This window comes from Populus nigra, chromosome 5, assembly GCF_951802175.1.
Source record: "Populus nigra chromosome 5, ddPopNigr1.1, whole genome shotgun sequence".
NCBI lineage: Eukaryota > Viridiplantae > Streptophyta > Magnoliopsida > Malpighiales > Salicaceae > Populus > Populus nigra.
Genome location: NC_084856.1, coordinates 12,484,084 through 12,499,773, shown reverse-complemented (window position 1 = coordinate 12,499,773; position 15,690 = coordinate 12,484,084). Strand labels below are relative to the sequence as shown.

Sequence of the window (15,690 nt, the reverse complement as noted above, 5' to 3'; positions counted from 1 at the left end):
ATACAATCATACCACCTAAATGTAGGTTAGCTGGAGTGTCTCTCTCTCTTTCTTTTTTTTTGAAAATATGTATGTGTACAAGTAGTTGTAATTGTGGCTCACATCTTCCCTTGGTTTTACGTCCAAACGTCCTCTATAGGTCGGGGATATGCTTCCCATCTAGTTTTCTTAAAAACTGACAAACATGGTCTTTTTTAGTCAGATTCCCAAGACTATGATGAGCATGTTCTTTATAAAAATACGACTATAAATCATGAATTGCACGATGCACATCTCTACTATGATGAGACTTAAAAGTCAATAGAAAATTATCTAAAGACTCTCTATGTTTTGAAATAAATCCCACCTTTTGACAATTTTCACAGGTTTTGCAGAATGCATGTGAGTCCTTGAACATGGTGGGCCAATAAAATCCACTTTGTAAGATTTTTGCAGTTGTCTTTCTTGATGAGAAATGACCCCACATGCCTCAGAATGATAAAATTTCATGACACTACTTACCTCATTGTCAAGAATGCATCTTTGATATATTTGATTAAGACAATATTTGAATAGGTAAGGGTAATCCCAATAAAAGTTTTGCACGTCGCTCAAAAACTTTCTTTTGTTTTGGGTATCCAAATAAACTTACAAAAATCGTGAAACAAGAAAACTGTCAATATTAGGAGACCAAGGTATTGAACTAAGAGAAAGTAAATATTTATCAGGAAAGTAATCATCAATTGGTGTGATGTTAGTGTCGAATCTATTGTTAATTTTGACAAATGATCTGCAATAAAATTTTCGATGCCTTTTTCATCCTCGATTTCTTCCTGTTTGAAAGTTTCAAAGATTTCAGAATTGTGATTGACTTCCCTTTGTTTGGTCATGGCATGAGAAAATGAAAGTACTGGTGAGGAATCAGTTTTTTCTTTGCAATGTTCAGGTTTAACCCCTTCCTTACCCTTAGAGATTGACTCATCATTTTTCTCACAAGGTTCAAGAATGGTTTTTTCAATAACCTTACCACTGTAGAGAGTAATGACTGATTGGACTTGATCCATGTGTTGGCTTTCAGAACTACTTGCATTTGCATTGTATTGCCCCTTGAGATTTTGCTATGGTTGAGATGGGAAACTTACCTTTCTCCTGAAAACTGAGAGTAGATGTGAATTTTGCAAGAGTATCTTTCAAATCAGCCACAGTTTGAGCATTTTGAGTGTTGATTGTCACTTTTTTTTTCAATAAATGCATGCAAAGTTTCCTCAAGATTTCTTCTAGGAGGGGGAACATAAGGAGGTATATATCCATGCAAACTTAGCTGAACATTATGAATAAGAGAAACATAAATAAACAAGATGAGAACATAATTATATAAGTATAGTAAAGGAAATGAAAGACATAAACAAGAGATTAAGGAAATTATAACATGAAATAAAACTAGAACATTAAAACTACAAAGAAAGAAAGCAAGTAAGGAAATAATCTTGATCTAAAAATCAAGATGCCTAAATGCATGGCAAATGCCTCCTTTTATAGGCCAAAATTTGGAACTATTGATTTGATGACTAATTGTTGAGTGGGTGGCCACCTCTTGACTTGGTAACAATCCTTACCTTCTTGTTTGCAGAAAACAACATTGCTAACATCATAATTTTAACAAATAGTCTTCATGAAAGTTCTGGAAAATTGTCTCAGCTTTCCAACAAAACAAAAATGAGGTCATTTGGACTTCTAGAACTCGAGATATGGGCTGAACACTGAACAGTATCTAGGCTACATGACAGATTCTGACTTTTCTGTTGTTGCTACAATCTGAACTTGAAAACGGTCCTTTTGAATCTTAGACTCCTCATAAAAGTTTTAGGCCTACTATGTCTTAGCTTTCTATCCATATAAACCAGACCTAAATCCAACTTCTACAACTCCAGTTATGATCCAATAACCGAATGGTGTTCCAATTTGAATTCAACCAGCATCTTTTTTCTAAGCTTAGCCCTCTCTTTGTCTTCTCAATTTTAGTACTTAAACTCATCAATCAATCTTTTGATTTATGTGATAGGCCTGCATTTAAGATGAACATTTACCATAAATTAAAGGTATTTTATATTATTAGACATGTTATTATAAAAAATGTTGTAGTTAAGGAGATATTGATACTTCAAGTGCAAAATGATGATATAAAACCTTGATAAAAATGCACTTTTAAGTACTAATCAGTCTTGTTATGGTTCATTAGATCAAACAATAATTGGCCAAAAAAATACAAGCAATAATATCAAGGATACACATTCAACATGAAAGAAATTAAAAATAAAATAACTTGGAATTTAAATTGTATAATCAAAACTAGATTACATCAAAGCCCTTGAAAAAATAAATTAAACTCATAATAAATCTGAAATAAACCATGTACGTATTAGAATACAACAAAGGAAAATTAAGGAGAAGAACAAAACTCGTTTGCTCTAAATCAATTGACGAAGCACTCTATAACAACATCTAGTTTCTTCTAGTTCTCCCTTCATCTTTCTCGATAGTTTTAATGGTGAAAAAACCTTCTTTTTCTTTAGCTCTTGTCTTGGTATCCATCCTTGGATCTCCTTCTCTTTCTTTGGTTCAAGATATTTTTTTTTCTTGATTTTCCTTCCAAAACTGAAAGATTCTGACCCTTGATTTCGAGCTCTATTTTTGCTATTAGAATGACTTATTTTTAGAAAGTCATAAACATAAAATTTGTAGATGTTTCTCTTAGATTTCATTGGACACAAATATCATATAATTCTAATAACTTTAGAGAAAGTTATATTTGATTTATTGAGATGTGTTCTTGAAATTTTTGGTATAAAAATTTCCTATCTTTACAATAGGAAATTTCAATTTTTTTCCTTTTTTTCTTTCCTAAAACATGTTCACCATCTTTTCAAGGTAGATTTTATCATTTAATTGGCTTCAAAATGAGCTTCTATGAATTTATTTCTTCCAACATATAAAAATAAATAAATAAATAAAAACTATATAAAATAGAAATATTTAAGCTAAACTAGTATAAAATTAAAAGTAAGAGTAGGTAAAAATATATAAAAATAAAGCACAACATTAGTGTTGCACTTGTGAGGTGTCGCGGTGATTTTCCTCCCGGGTTGAGATCTTTAGGTGTGGATGAAAGGAATAAGAAATTCTTGTCATTTATCATTTAAAAAGGTTTGGAGTCATTACCTAGTATTTCGATCATAGGAACCCTAACTAGTCATTAGAGTCTAAATACGAGGACTGGTTGTGTAGATAGAGGACGATATTACCCCTAGTACACCTTACCTAAGGTAAACTACATTGTTTATTTGTCTAATTATTAAGGCACTATTATGTTTTGTCTTACCATTGGTTTGTCTATTGGTTAAAAGTTGGTCTACTCTACTAGAGTGGACCATGAATTTATAGTTCAAGCCTAGCCATTCTTGATTCCAAATATATTTTTGAATTTTTGTTTCTTTTAATATCGAGAATACGTCTTACATATAAGTTCGTAATCTTTGATATCAAAATAAACAAATTAAATTTTTGGTGTTTTTGAAATGGAGGTCAAGTTCTCATGGATTATATATATATTGATTTAATAACAAGTTTATTAAAACTATTTTTTCTTGATTTTTTTTTAAAAAAATGCTAAATCATGTCGTGTATTTTTGTTATATTTTTTAATGCAAATATTATTTTTATTTGGGAGACTTGGTCATATGCAATTAAAAAATTTAAATGTATTTTTAAAAAATAAAGATTTTTTTTGTTGTTTTTGTATATCTATTTATTATTAAAAAAAATTGATGTATTTAATACTAGAAAAGTACGTTGCATATAGGTCACAATCCCAAATACTAAATAAAAAGGAGCAAAATACAAGAAACATAAAAATTATTGCAAATAATCCCTTGAATGCATAAAATTGAATTAAAAAAACGACTATGTTTGGCAAATATTAAAAAAAAGAAACAATGCTGAAAAATTAGAAGGTTGTGTTGGCTAAACACGCTCTAAGCTAAACATTAGAGGCATAAAAATTTTTTTAAGGACAAAAAAATGCAATTTTTCTTTTTAAAAAATTTCGGTATGCCAAACACCCTCTTAACTTTGATGAACTCAACCTGGCCACATGAGCTGAGCTTCTTAATCTAAGCCCATAAGCCCATATACATGACCCATGAATAGAAAAGAAAAATTGAAGATCTAAATTGATTTTCGATTGAATGTTTATCAAGAACACGCTAAAGAACCTAGAAGCTAAATCTAAGATACAAACCAAATTACACCAAATAGAAAGCAAATAAGATGAATCATGTCCCATTGAAGAATAATGATGTATTATACAAGAAAAATAAATCAAGAATGGCTTGAAATCATGCCCGATAGCCAAGAACACAAACCTGAACATTCAAACTTCTAAGGATCGATTAATCTATAATAAGCAATTAATAGGTAAATCAATGGCATTAAACAATTATATACAGGTCCTAGCTTCAATCAAAGTACATAAATCAAGCCAAAGTACATAAATCAAGCAAAAAATATTAGTTCATATGAAATTGAAAATCTCAGCTTAAGAGCATTTAAACCAAACCCAAGAATATCCAGAAATTGCCTTGAAATACCTTGAGCCTAGAAACTGGCTTAAAACCCAAAAATGAGATCTAAACCTATCAAATCAATCTCAATTGTGCTTATTCTAACCTAATGAAACTTTCAAAAGTAAAACAAAATATGTAAAAGAAACAAACCAAGAATTCATCCATATTATCAACAGAAATCCATAAGTATACCTTTAAGATCCTTGAACATTGTGACATCAATTTTAACATTTATTCTTCACCTTCTTTAACATATATCGATGCTAGACTAGCCCTAACATCATGTTAAATAGCAAAAAGATCCATAATCTAGTATATCATCAAGTTATATACTAAAAAATGTTTTGAACTTACTTTTCTTAACAAATGCATATTAAATCTAAGAACAATAATATACTAAATACAACTTCTAAACTGAAATGAAATCAACAGAATCAATAACAAATAAACAAAACACAGACATGGAAAACATTAAATAAGTGGTGTGCCTATTGAACTACACTATCTCACCAAAGTTTTAGGTATACCTTTTTGAATAATACAACTTTATTTTTCTGGTATTGTTACTTCTTTCCCTTTGTTCTCTGCTTTTAATCCTTAGCTTGTATGAATTTTTTCTTTTTTCCTTTCTTCCCTCAAATTTTCACATAATTTTCTTAATTTTTCTCTATATTTACTAAAAAACTCTAATATGTTTTCTCTCTTTGATTTTCTTCTCTAATGGACCTTTCTTTTTTCACTCAAGAGCACTCGCTTTATAAGCAAACTGAAACAAGAAGTTGTAAAACCATGGTGGTTTTGCCAAGTATGAAAGATTCTTATTATTCTTCTTCCAAAACCTTTCTCTCTGAAATTGATGGTGTTTGGTCTTCTTTTTGTCTTTTTGTAAACTAAAATCAAGCATAAGAAAACAAGCTTGGAGTCTTTTCTATCATGATGAATTTGTTCTTCAGTCATATATGATTAGGTTGGGTCTTTTGTCAAGATTATTGTGAAGATTGAGACATAAACATATAATTGATAGCCTAAATCATGTAGAGGGTATGTAGATCTACCATATGGGAATAAATGACACTTGATTTAGAGGTCTAGAACTCCCTATGTATTGATTGAAAGGTTGTCATTCTATCATCTTGAATCTATTAATGCAAGGGAGGCTAGTCAGGGACAAGATGTTGTCAAGTTCATTGTGCCAAATGAGATACAAGTGTTTAATAAGGATAACTAGTCCTTTTAAAGAAAATGTTTCTTAGTTTATTGGTGCTAATTAGAATATTTGAGGTGGTCGGAGATGCCATGTTTATTCATTTGAAAGTGGCATCTCGATCAACCTTCTCGACTAAAGAAAAAGAAGACACAAGGACCAAACAACATGTCATTTATTATCTTCATTGAAGTTTGATTGACACATCGTTTGTCTAAACTCTAAAAATTTAGGTTTTTAAATAGAATTTTGGAAAATTTTAATTTAGTCAATGTTCTTTCAATTTCAGCGTATGCACCCTTAATTGACCTGAAACTTCTTAATCTTTTCAATTGCGTCCCTCGAAATATTGATTGAGATCTTTTAATTCATGCACCTTTTGTAGATTATTCATTGGTTTTCAGATTATGTAATTTGACCCCTATTTTTCACCAAACTTTTGATTTATCTCAAATTGACCCCTGGTTTGATCAATTTTAGTCCATAAATTTTTGCGCCTTTCACAACTTGGACCTTGATTTTGAAATTTTACAAATAATTCCTTAATTAATCTTTAAACTTCTTTCAATTAAGCCCTTGATTGCATAAATTCGGCTTTTCAAAGTTTCAATTGGGTCCATTTTCTTCCAATTATTACAGATTAACCCAAATTAGGCCTCAAAACTTAATTTCTCTTCAAATAAGTCCTTGATTGAATCCATAAAACCCTTTAGAAGTTTAATTAATTCCTTAAACTTAATTAATTATTTCAATCTTTGTCAAATTGGCTTTCACACTAATTTTTTCTTCAATTAAGTTTTTAAGTAAGTCAATTAAACATGTTATAAGTTTAACTTAATTCTTCCAATTTTTCAAGTTTGGATTTCAACATCAAATTTCTTTGTATTATGTCTTTCTTCAACCCATCTTGTCAAAATATTCCAATTTGGCTATTCTTCTAGCATTTTGATTTGTTGCAACTTATCAACTTATCTTCTCATGTCTTAGAAATATTTTTTAATTTTTAATTTATGATTTTTTTGGGATTTTTTATTAAAAAATTATGTATTTTTTTAAAAATAATTTTAGAAGATCCAAAATTGAATTATGACAATTAGCAATGTTTAAACATTTTATTTTATGTTCAAACAGTTTTTGATTTGACCCATAACATAGCAAAGATCGATGATCTAGTCTATACTAAAAACATTGGTTATTTTATTGTACACCTACTCATTATTCATCATTTCACATAGCTTTTTCACTCCACTACTCATGGCCAATTTGTTTATCTTTAGGTCCATGATTTTTTTTTGTTTTACACTTCAATCACTGAATTTCATTTCTTTTTAATTAAATCATTTCAAGTTATGTTAGCATAGTTCTATGTGCTGGAATCTATTTGAATTTGCATGCTCTTACATATCTAATATGTCAAGGAATATTCTCACATTGAATTAAAAATCTATTTAAAAAATAAAATTTTATGTTATTGTTCTAAAAAAATTGAAAGATTAATGACCAAGATTAATATTTAAATAAAAACATAACCTTATTCCATAAATGACATAGAAAAATAATATTTGGTCTCTCAAGTTCTAATTTTTGCATTCTTGGTCCCTATTATTTTAGGTTATCATGATTTAGTTCTAAACTTCATTTTCTCACATTTTAGTCCTTGAATTTTGAGAGATAAGAGAAAAGTCATCAAAAAAGGTAGAAGATAGAGAAAGATCTCTAATGGCTAAATATTGATCACCAATAAATCTTTTTTTTTTTTTTGTGTTTGTGGATTTATCTTTAGAAGAGAAACTCAACAGAGATGTTTTCTACCTTTAATGATGCCGTAAAAAGAGATCGGGGCTCAAAATTGTTTTTTGATTTTAATTGATTTTGAGTTTTTAGACTAATAAAAATTTTATGGGTGAAAATAAGGGTTTTAAAGGTTCATATGATTTGTTTTTCATGTTTTTGGGTAAAAAAAAGGTTTAAATTTTAAGTTTTCGGTCCAATAACTTGGAATGTGATTTTTTGATAACCGAGGCTACCTAAGATGACCATAAACTGTTGTATATAAACCTAAGCATATGAATCTAAATTTCTAGCCCAAACACGCATGATTCATCATTTTAGATCCATATGTCCTTTGACATTAGTCTCTAGGCCCTCCTCTTATTCTTTTTTTTTCCCCATATATATATATATTCTTTTTTTTATCTTAAAATAGAATCCCATTTATATAATTAATTACACCGATATTTAAAATATTATTTCATTATTTCATTCTTTTTAAATAATATTTGAGCTTATTTATTGTAATAATTACTTTTTTTATGATTATATACGAAACTAATATGTACAAGTTTAAAATCTATTACACATAAATATTCAATGATAATAAAATATATATTTTATTACTTTTTAATTATTGTTTTTATATAATATCTTTCAATTAATTATTTTTTATACAGTTATATAAAAATAATTGAAGTATTATTTTTTGTTTCTTGTTTAGAATTGCTTTACCGCTCATGATATGTTATTATTTAATAACCAAGTTTCTAATAGAAAAAACATGTCCCCACCAAAATAAGAAAAGAAATTAATAAATAAATAAAATGGATTTTTTTTCTTTTAAATAAGTACATTTCTTCCTAACTATTTTAAGTTATTTAAGTTTAAACTAATATTTATCTTAATTGCTTTAAATTTTTATTCAAATAACCATATTGTTAATAAAAAATCATTTTCCATCAGAATAAAAAATAAATATACATTTTTTATAAGAGAAATATTTTTTTTTCTAGAATTTAAATTATTATAGCCTTTTTGAAATACCCATTTAATTACCATAAGAGAGAAATGGCCCAAAGCATCGGGATGTTACTATGGCTAGTAATGATTATTCAAATATATTGATTTATAAATAATTCAAAATAATTAACTAGAACTTAAAAATTACAATTTGAATATTACAAATATGAAACTTTAAAAAGTAGTTATGTATAAAAGCACCCTTCTATGCTCTAATTGAAACTCATATTGATTATATATGTTTTAAAATTTTTTAAAATAATTAACTATATTAATTATAAATCTTTAAAATTTTGTATAAAATTATTTAAAATTTAACCATTAATCATTTCAATTAAATAAATATTCAAACATGTTTGTTTATTTTTAGTATATATGTCATGTACCCAATTGGTTACATTTGACACTAACTTTCTTCATATAAAAGATATTTATTATTAATAAAGTGATGTGAAATTGTTGCTTAAATTGCTAATTTGAGGTTTGAAGAAAAGTTTGTAACTTGATCCAACAAGAATTTTACCTTGGAGAACCAAAATTATATTAAATTGATCACGACTCTATATCTAAATAAGACATGGACAAGAAGTATAAATCAAAACGAAGTTAATCAATCATTTGAAGAGTTTGCAAGTTCAATCAATAACTTAATATGAGAATTACTCAACTACATAAAGAGAAATTAGAACACAATATGCAGTAATTTTTAGATAAAATTCATCAACCGAATAAAATTCCTTACATAAGAGTATTTATATGTAAACTCTAAAACTAATGGGTTAGACATGCACCCATTTTAAATAAAGTCTAAACTAATTAAATAAGGTTTAAAATAATAAAAATAAATAAAACAATAGTCTAAGATAATTTTTCACCATTTGCCGTAAATGATAGTAAAAAATACCTGATGTATTATAAAATAAAAATTAATTTCTGACCAACTAATTCTTCTTGTTTGATATGAAATCCTTGTAAAATAAGTAAGTCAAATGTTGTCACATAAGTTTCCAATAGCATTAAGGATTCCTTGTAGTGAATGAAATTTATAACTCTTAAGGAAATGATGTTTATGAACATTTTTAACTAAAACCTCTTGAATTATCCCATTGAACTTCTCTTGGATTCACATTGTTTTAGGTCTTAAAATAAACCCAATGGACACTCTTAATGGATCATTTGGTGTCATAGCCAAGATCGCATCATAAAAGTTTTTTTTTTATCTTTAATATTCATTTATATTTGATTGATAAATCTAATGTTTGATTAATGTATCTAGAGTAAAGATAAAGTCATCATGATAAAAAGTTTTACAAATAAAATTATAAAGTGGTTATAATTATGAGATTTCTATTGCATTAAATCAATGTTTCTAAATATTTCTGATCAATGCTCTATAAAAACTGAATATTAATTTAAACTGTTGAGACTAATGCATATTATGTTAATTTTATTTTTTTTTATGAAAGGAAGTAGTTATTCTTATAAGTTTGAGGTCTGAGAGATACCTAAAACAATATACAAGTGCTTGTCAGATGATATTTACAATGAACTGACCCACATGAGAATCCTATATAGAGAGATCATTTGTGTCGTAGAAAGACTTATGTGATAGTTATGTAAATTATCCTTAGAGTTGAGATCACTAAGTTATTTTATATATGGAATGTTATGTTTTGATTCTGACTACATGTTATTCTAATAAAGGGTAATAAACAAATATATATTGGGTTTGACATGAACTATATGAAGGTATTTGAGTAATTAAGAGAGGATTCATCATCCTAGATGAATTAAAGAAAATATTCCACATGTTCTTAAATAATATTGATTATGAAATTCTTGTGTAAGGTAAAATGAGATTTGAAAAAAGTTTCAAATAGTATTCAAAGGATCAATAATTATAGTGTTGAGTACAATCATGATTTGACAATAGCAAACATATTACATGCTATAATGTCTAAATTAAAACATTCTTGATGAAAGGATAATAATTACATTGAGAAACTGTTCATCTAAATGTTAAATCAAACCACATATGACTTTTCTAATATTTAGGGATCATGTCAGGTTGCTAAAAGGTGCATTTGATCTTCAAATATAAATCAATTATTAAATTGATAATAAATTAAATTATATTTATTTAATCATATTTAATTTAGGATCATGATTTATATTTGGATCAATTTATTAGGAACTTAATGACTCATATGCATTAAGAACCATTAAATATAAATTAAATTGAAATAATTAATTAAATATGATTATAAATAAATTTTAGAATTACAATCATGTGTGCATTACAATCTTTGAGAACTACATAACATGGAAATGTAATGGAGCTTGGATTACATAATCCATTATAATTACAATTGTCTAGTGCATTACAATTTTTGAGAATTACATAACATGGAAATGTAATGGAACTTGGATTACATAATCCATTATTTCTCACAAAACATATCCATATAAGGCTTATGATTTAGAAATCATTTAGTATGAACTCAATTTATTTAGCATGCTCCCTGGCTTTTTAATTATGTCATTGATAATGTGTATGCTTTTTATTTATGTTAATTATTCCTTGATGCAGTCACCTCCTGCTCTGTTTATCTCTTGCTTTTTCGCTGCTGTTGTTGGCTGTGTTCATCTTTAAACGGCCACAAATGTTTCCTCTCAGTGTTTTCTCAAGAAAATGTTTCTCTGTTTGTTTTGATCTGGTTTTCAACTCTTTTGAAATCGTCATTGTTTGTTGTTGTTATGCCTTGTTGATCTTTGTTTGCAGGAAAATATGCCAGAGCCCTTTTGCTTTGATTGTTGTTATTCAGCCTCTACTCTATTTGCCCTTATTAAGCAGAATTGCATTTTGTCTTCATCTTCTTTCTCTTGATTTGACTCGATTTGCACACCTGATTTGGATTTGAACACCTAAAGCGTATAAACACTATAGCTAGGAACACCTGAATCTCTATGGCTTGGTTAATTAAAAAATTTAAAAATCCCATTAAACACACACAAAAAGTCAATCACCAACCATCCATTTCCTTTACTACAACATTACTGCAGCAAACACTAATGCCGCCGCCACCAGCTGCTGCGTCTACTACCACCAACAACACCACCACCATGCTAGAAATATCATTTGCAGCAACCATCAATAGTAGGCATTGATCGAGAATACAAGGCATTGATTAAGAATACAGTGGAGTTCATGAAATTTCAATTTTTTTAAGTTTAAATTTAATATTTTTATATGGTTTTACATCGTTTTAATAGACTGATGTTTAAAATAATTTTTAAAAAATTAAAAAAATATTATTTTGATATAAAAACACTTTGAAAAGCTATCGTTACCGCATTCTCAAATGCCATTGCTATGCCACTAACAACAATCTCATTCATGATATTTTATACTAGCAACATTAGTATTGTATTGACGATTGTTAATAGAACTCTTTACAATGTGGTCCAGTTTTATTTAAGGATATGGCGCAGCTGAAGATGGAAATCTCTCAATGACTTGTAAGGCTTCTTTCATTGTTGGCCTCTTCTGCGGAGCATGAAGGGCACAGCTATACCCTAGCTTGAAGCAAGCCAGCAAGGCATCCTCTTTACCCTCCACGTCAGCTCGAATCGCCACATCAGCCACCCTCATAGCCCGGTCCCTGTCTTCCACTACAAGACCATTACTTCCTTGGCCCAACTCATCAACAACCACAACCTTTCCTGTTAGTAGCTCAAGCAAGATAACCCCAAAGGCGTACACATCCCACTTCGGATTGGGCTTGAGACTCCGAAGAGACTCCGGAGCATGATAAGGCGATATACCTCCAATCGAGCTTGGACTTGGGCTTGGGCTAGGACCCGGTCCAAAGTCTTGGATGCTATCTCGTGACGCAATAGACCTGTTGCTTCCAAAATTTCGAGCCGATCCCCCACCTTTATAGCTGGTGTCACCAGTCACAAGCCTTTCCAGCCCAAAATCTCCGATTCTAGGCTCCATATCGGAACCCAAGAGTATATTACTCGGCTTCAAATTTCCATGCACAAGCTTCTTATCATGGAGAAATGACAGCCCACGGGCCACTCCTTTAGCAATCCTCAGTCTGGCCTCCCATGGCAGATGACATGGCGATGAGCCCGCTTTCCCTAAAACAAATAGAATACGGGGAGCATCTTAGACACGGGCAAGGTGGCACTTGGCAAAAGGGTGTGAAAGAACTAGCAAGGAAAAGTTTAACGTTTCACATAATGGATATCACTGTCGAGAACATTTGTTAAAAACTTGAAATTGATTTTTGTTTAAAATTATTTTTTTTATTGTTCTGATATATTAATATTAAAAATAAATTTTAAAAAATAAAAAAATATATTATTTTAATATATTTTCAAATAAAAACACAAAATTAACTTAAAAAAAAACTGCATTGAAAACAAAGGTTGTGCGACACCTACTCCACCGTCAAACCTTTAGGTCCACTGCTCACCTTAGCAAACTTCATTTCAATCTGCTAATGTGCGCACTCGTGCGATGAATGAGCAAATAGGAGTGTTTTGGAAAGAGAAACACTATTACTTAAAATACTAGTTGAGATAAAGTTGATGAACTTTTGATTAATTTAAATGGTGAGGTTTTGCTGGCGATATAATTAAAGAAAGGTTTAGATTTACTTGGATCCTCAAGAATTTGGATAGAGAGTTCACAGATGACTTACTGTAACGAGCATTGGCAAGGCTGCCATTAGGGACAAAATCGTAGATAATGAGCTTCTCATCAACGCCCCAGTAGAACCCACGAATTCTAACAAGATTTGGATGCACCAACTTGGCTATGACACGGACTTGGGTCTCGAAATCTCTGAATCTTTCTACATGGTTTTCACCAATTCTTCGAACTGCAAATGAAGTCCCATCTTCAAGAACAGCCTTGTACGTTATACTAGAACCAGTAGCACCTAATATGTAAGCTGATGCTCTAAGTAGAGTTTCAAGTTCAAGCTCCTTTTCACCATCTACAGTCACCAATGTCCCTTCTTTGTTTTGATCATGATGGTCTGTATGCCTTTGACTGTGATCAAGAGGGCCTGCTTCATTGTCAGTGCTTGTGGAACCAGAATCCTCTTCATTTTCTCCTCTCTTGTGCAGACATGCCCATCTTGTGAACCCTCTTGACTCTGAAGATGAAGATGACCAACTATCCTTCGCGATGTTGGCTTCGTTCTTGATATTTGTTTCGACATGCCTTCTTTTCTTTAAACAGTGGTATACGTAGAAGAAAACCAAACCAAGAACTGCAACTCCTGCAATGTCGCCTACTATGATGCCTACAATGGTTCCTGGCCTTAGCCCACCTTCGTCTTGTCCAGACCCTGTTGCTGTTTCACCTGGACGAGTAGTTGCAGGACTCGAGCCTATAATTCTTGGAACTGCAGCAATTGCAGGAGGCGATGTAGGTGCAGATATATTCGGAAGTGGAGATACTGAAGAAGGAATTGGACATTGATTTCTTGTTGGCTGGCCGCAAAGATGAGGATTTCCGGCGAAAGCACTCCTTTCTTGATTCAAGAAAAGACTAGATTCCGGAATTTCTCCCGTCAGATTATTGAATGATAGATCAATAGTAGTTTTAGATGGGATTTCGTTGGCGAATTCTTGTGGAATTGGACCAGAGAGCTTGTTGTAAGAGATGTTTAAGTAGTGAAGATTGTTACCACCAAAATCTTGAGGTAGAGATCCATTGAGAAGATTTGAAGAGAGATCTAAAACCTGAACGGTTTGAAATCCGCTAGGAAGATCACCAGAGAAGTTATTCTTCTTTAAATAAACAACAGTTAGCTTATGGAGAGCAGCGAGGTTGGCAGGCAAAGTTCCCGCTAAGACATTGTCAGAGAGGTTAAGAAGTTCAAGATTCTGTAACCGTCCTATGGTCTCTGGCAACTGACCAGAGATCATATTACTAGACAAATCAAGAAACCGAAGTTGGGTTGCATTGAGAAGTGAAACAGGCAAGGATCCGTTAAGAGAATTGTCGGATAGATCAAGATTTTGGAGGTGTTGAATCAAGCCTAGATTGGCTGGAATTGTTCCAAGAAGCTGACAATTTGGAAGAGATAAACCTGTGACACGAGAGTAAGTATTGTCTGTTCCAGGAGATCCACAGGTAACTCCGTTCCATGAACATGGAGTCTGGTCACTGTGGTTCCAGCTTTGAAGCACAGAGAGAGGGTCATCAAGGATAGAGTACTTGAAAGAAAGCAAGAGAACACCATCTGTGTTGAGCCCAAAAGATTGAACTACAAGAAGTAAAATTCCAAGGGCAAGAATTCTCCACCATAAATGGAGTTGAACACTTTGGAAGCTCATGATTTCTCAAAATGATCCCACATCCCTCCTATGAAAATACCAAATGTTTGTGTGAGAGATGGGGAGAGACATAGACGTAAGTGAGATTTATGATGCCATGTGATAGAAGTTCTCAAGGAAATAAATAAAGAAAGAAAGGTACCCAGTGGACACAGAGATACACAGCTCACCAAACCAAAGTTCTCTTTGATACAAAAATGCTTTGTGTGCAGTTCTGCAGATATAAAATATGGTTTATTGGAGATGAATAATTGCTACCGCTATTTCTTTTGATCTCTCTCTTCACATTTAATGGGGGCAAGAAATGGGGACACGAATAACATTATATTATACAATACATTAAAGGTATGGATGAAAAGCTGTTTATGCACCCCAAAAATACTGTGGATTTGCTGTTAATTTTTAAAAAATTCATTTTAGTTTTCAAAGTTTTTTTTTATCTGATACTAATTTAAGTCTTATTGTTTTTTTAGACAAGGAAGAAATTGAGAAAAGAGGAACCAACATAATAAAAAAAAAGAAGTTAAACATAGATGGTGTGCTAAAGATTTCATAAAAAATACGTTTAGGTCCTCAATATTTAAAAATAATATAATTTATAAAATTTAGATTCCTTTAAATTTTCAAAATTTATTTTTAGTATAAAAATTCATTTGTATTATTTCTCAATCCCTTATTATAGAGATGAGAGAAAGATAGGTCACCAAATTTCAATAATAAAAAAGAAAATCA

At 30.6% G+C, this 15,690-nt stretch overlaps 1 protein-coding gene across 1 annotated transcript; it reads right to left on the bottom strand.

Moving 5' to 3' along the window:
• Window positions 1-11,972: 11,972 nt before the first annotated feature.
• On the bottom strand, window positions 11,973-15,218 carry LOC133693689 (probable LRR receptor-like serine/threonine-protein kinase At4g37250). The gene is made up of 2 exons (XM_062114959.1): window positions 13,311-15,218; window positions 11,973-12,744 (listed from the first exon to the last, which is right to left on the bottom strand). Exons 1-2 carry the CDS (start codon window positions 14,956-14,958, stop codon window positions 12,074-12,076), a joined length of 2,319 nt encoding a protein of 772 aa, XP_061970943.1. The 5' UTR covers window positions 14,959-15,218; the 3' UTR covers window positions 11,973-12,073.
• Window positions 15,219-15,690: the final 472 nt, after the last annotated feature.

Bases quoted from the DNA above. Each gene is read 5' to 3' on its own strand.
- LOC133693689 (XM_062114959.1), bottom strand. From the start codon at position 14,958: ATGAGCTTCCAAAGTGTTCAACTCCATTTATGGTGGAGAATTCTTGCC. The intron at 12,745-13,310 runs GTAAGTCATCTG...TATTTGTTTTAG, and splicing joins CCTTGCCAATGCTCGTTACA to GGAAAGCGGGCTCATCGCCA.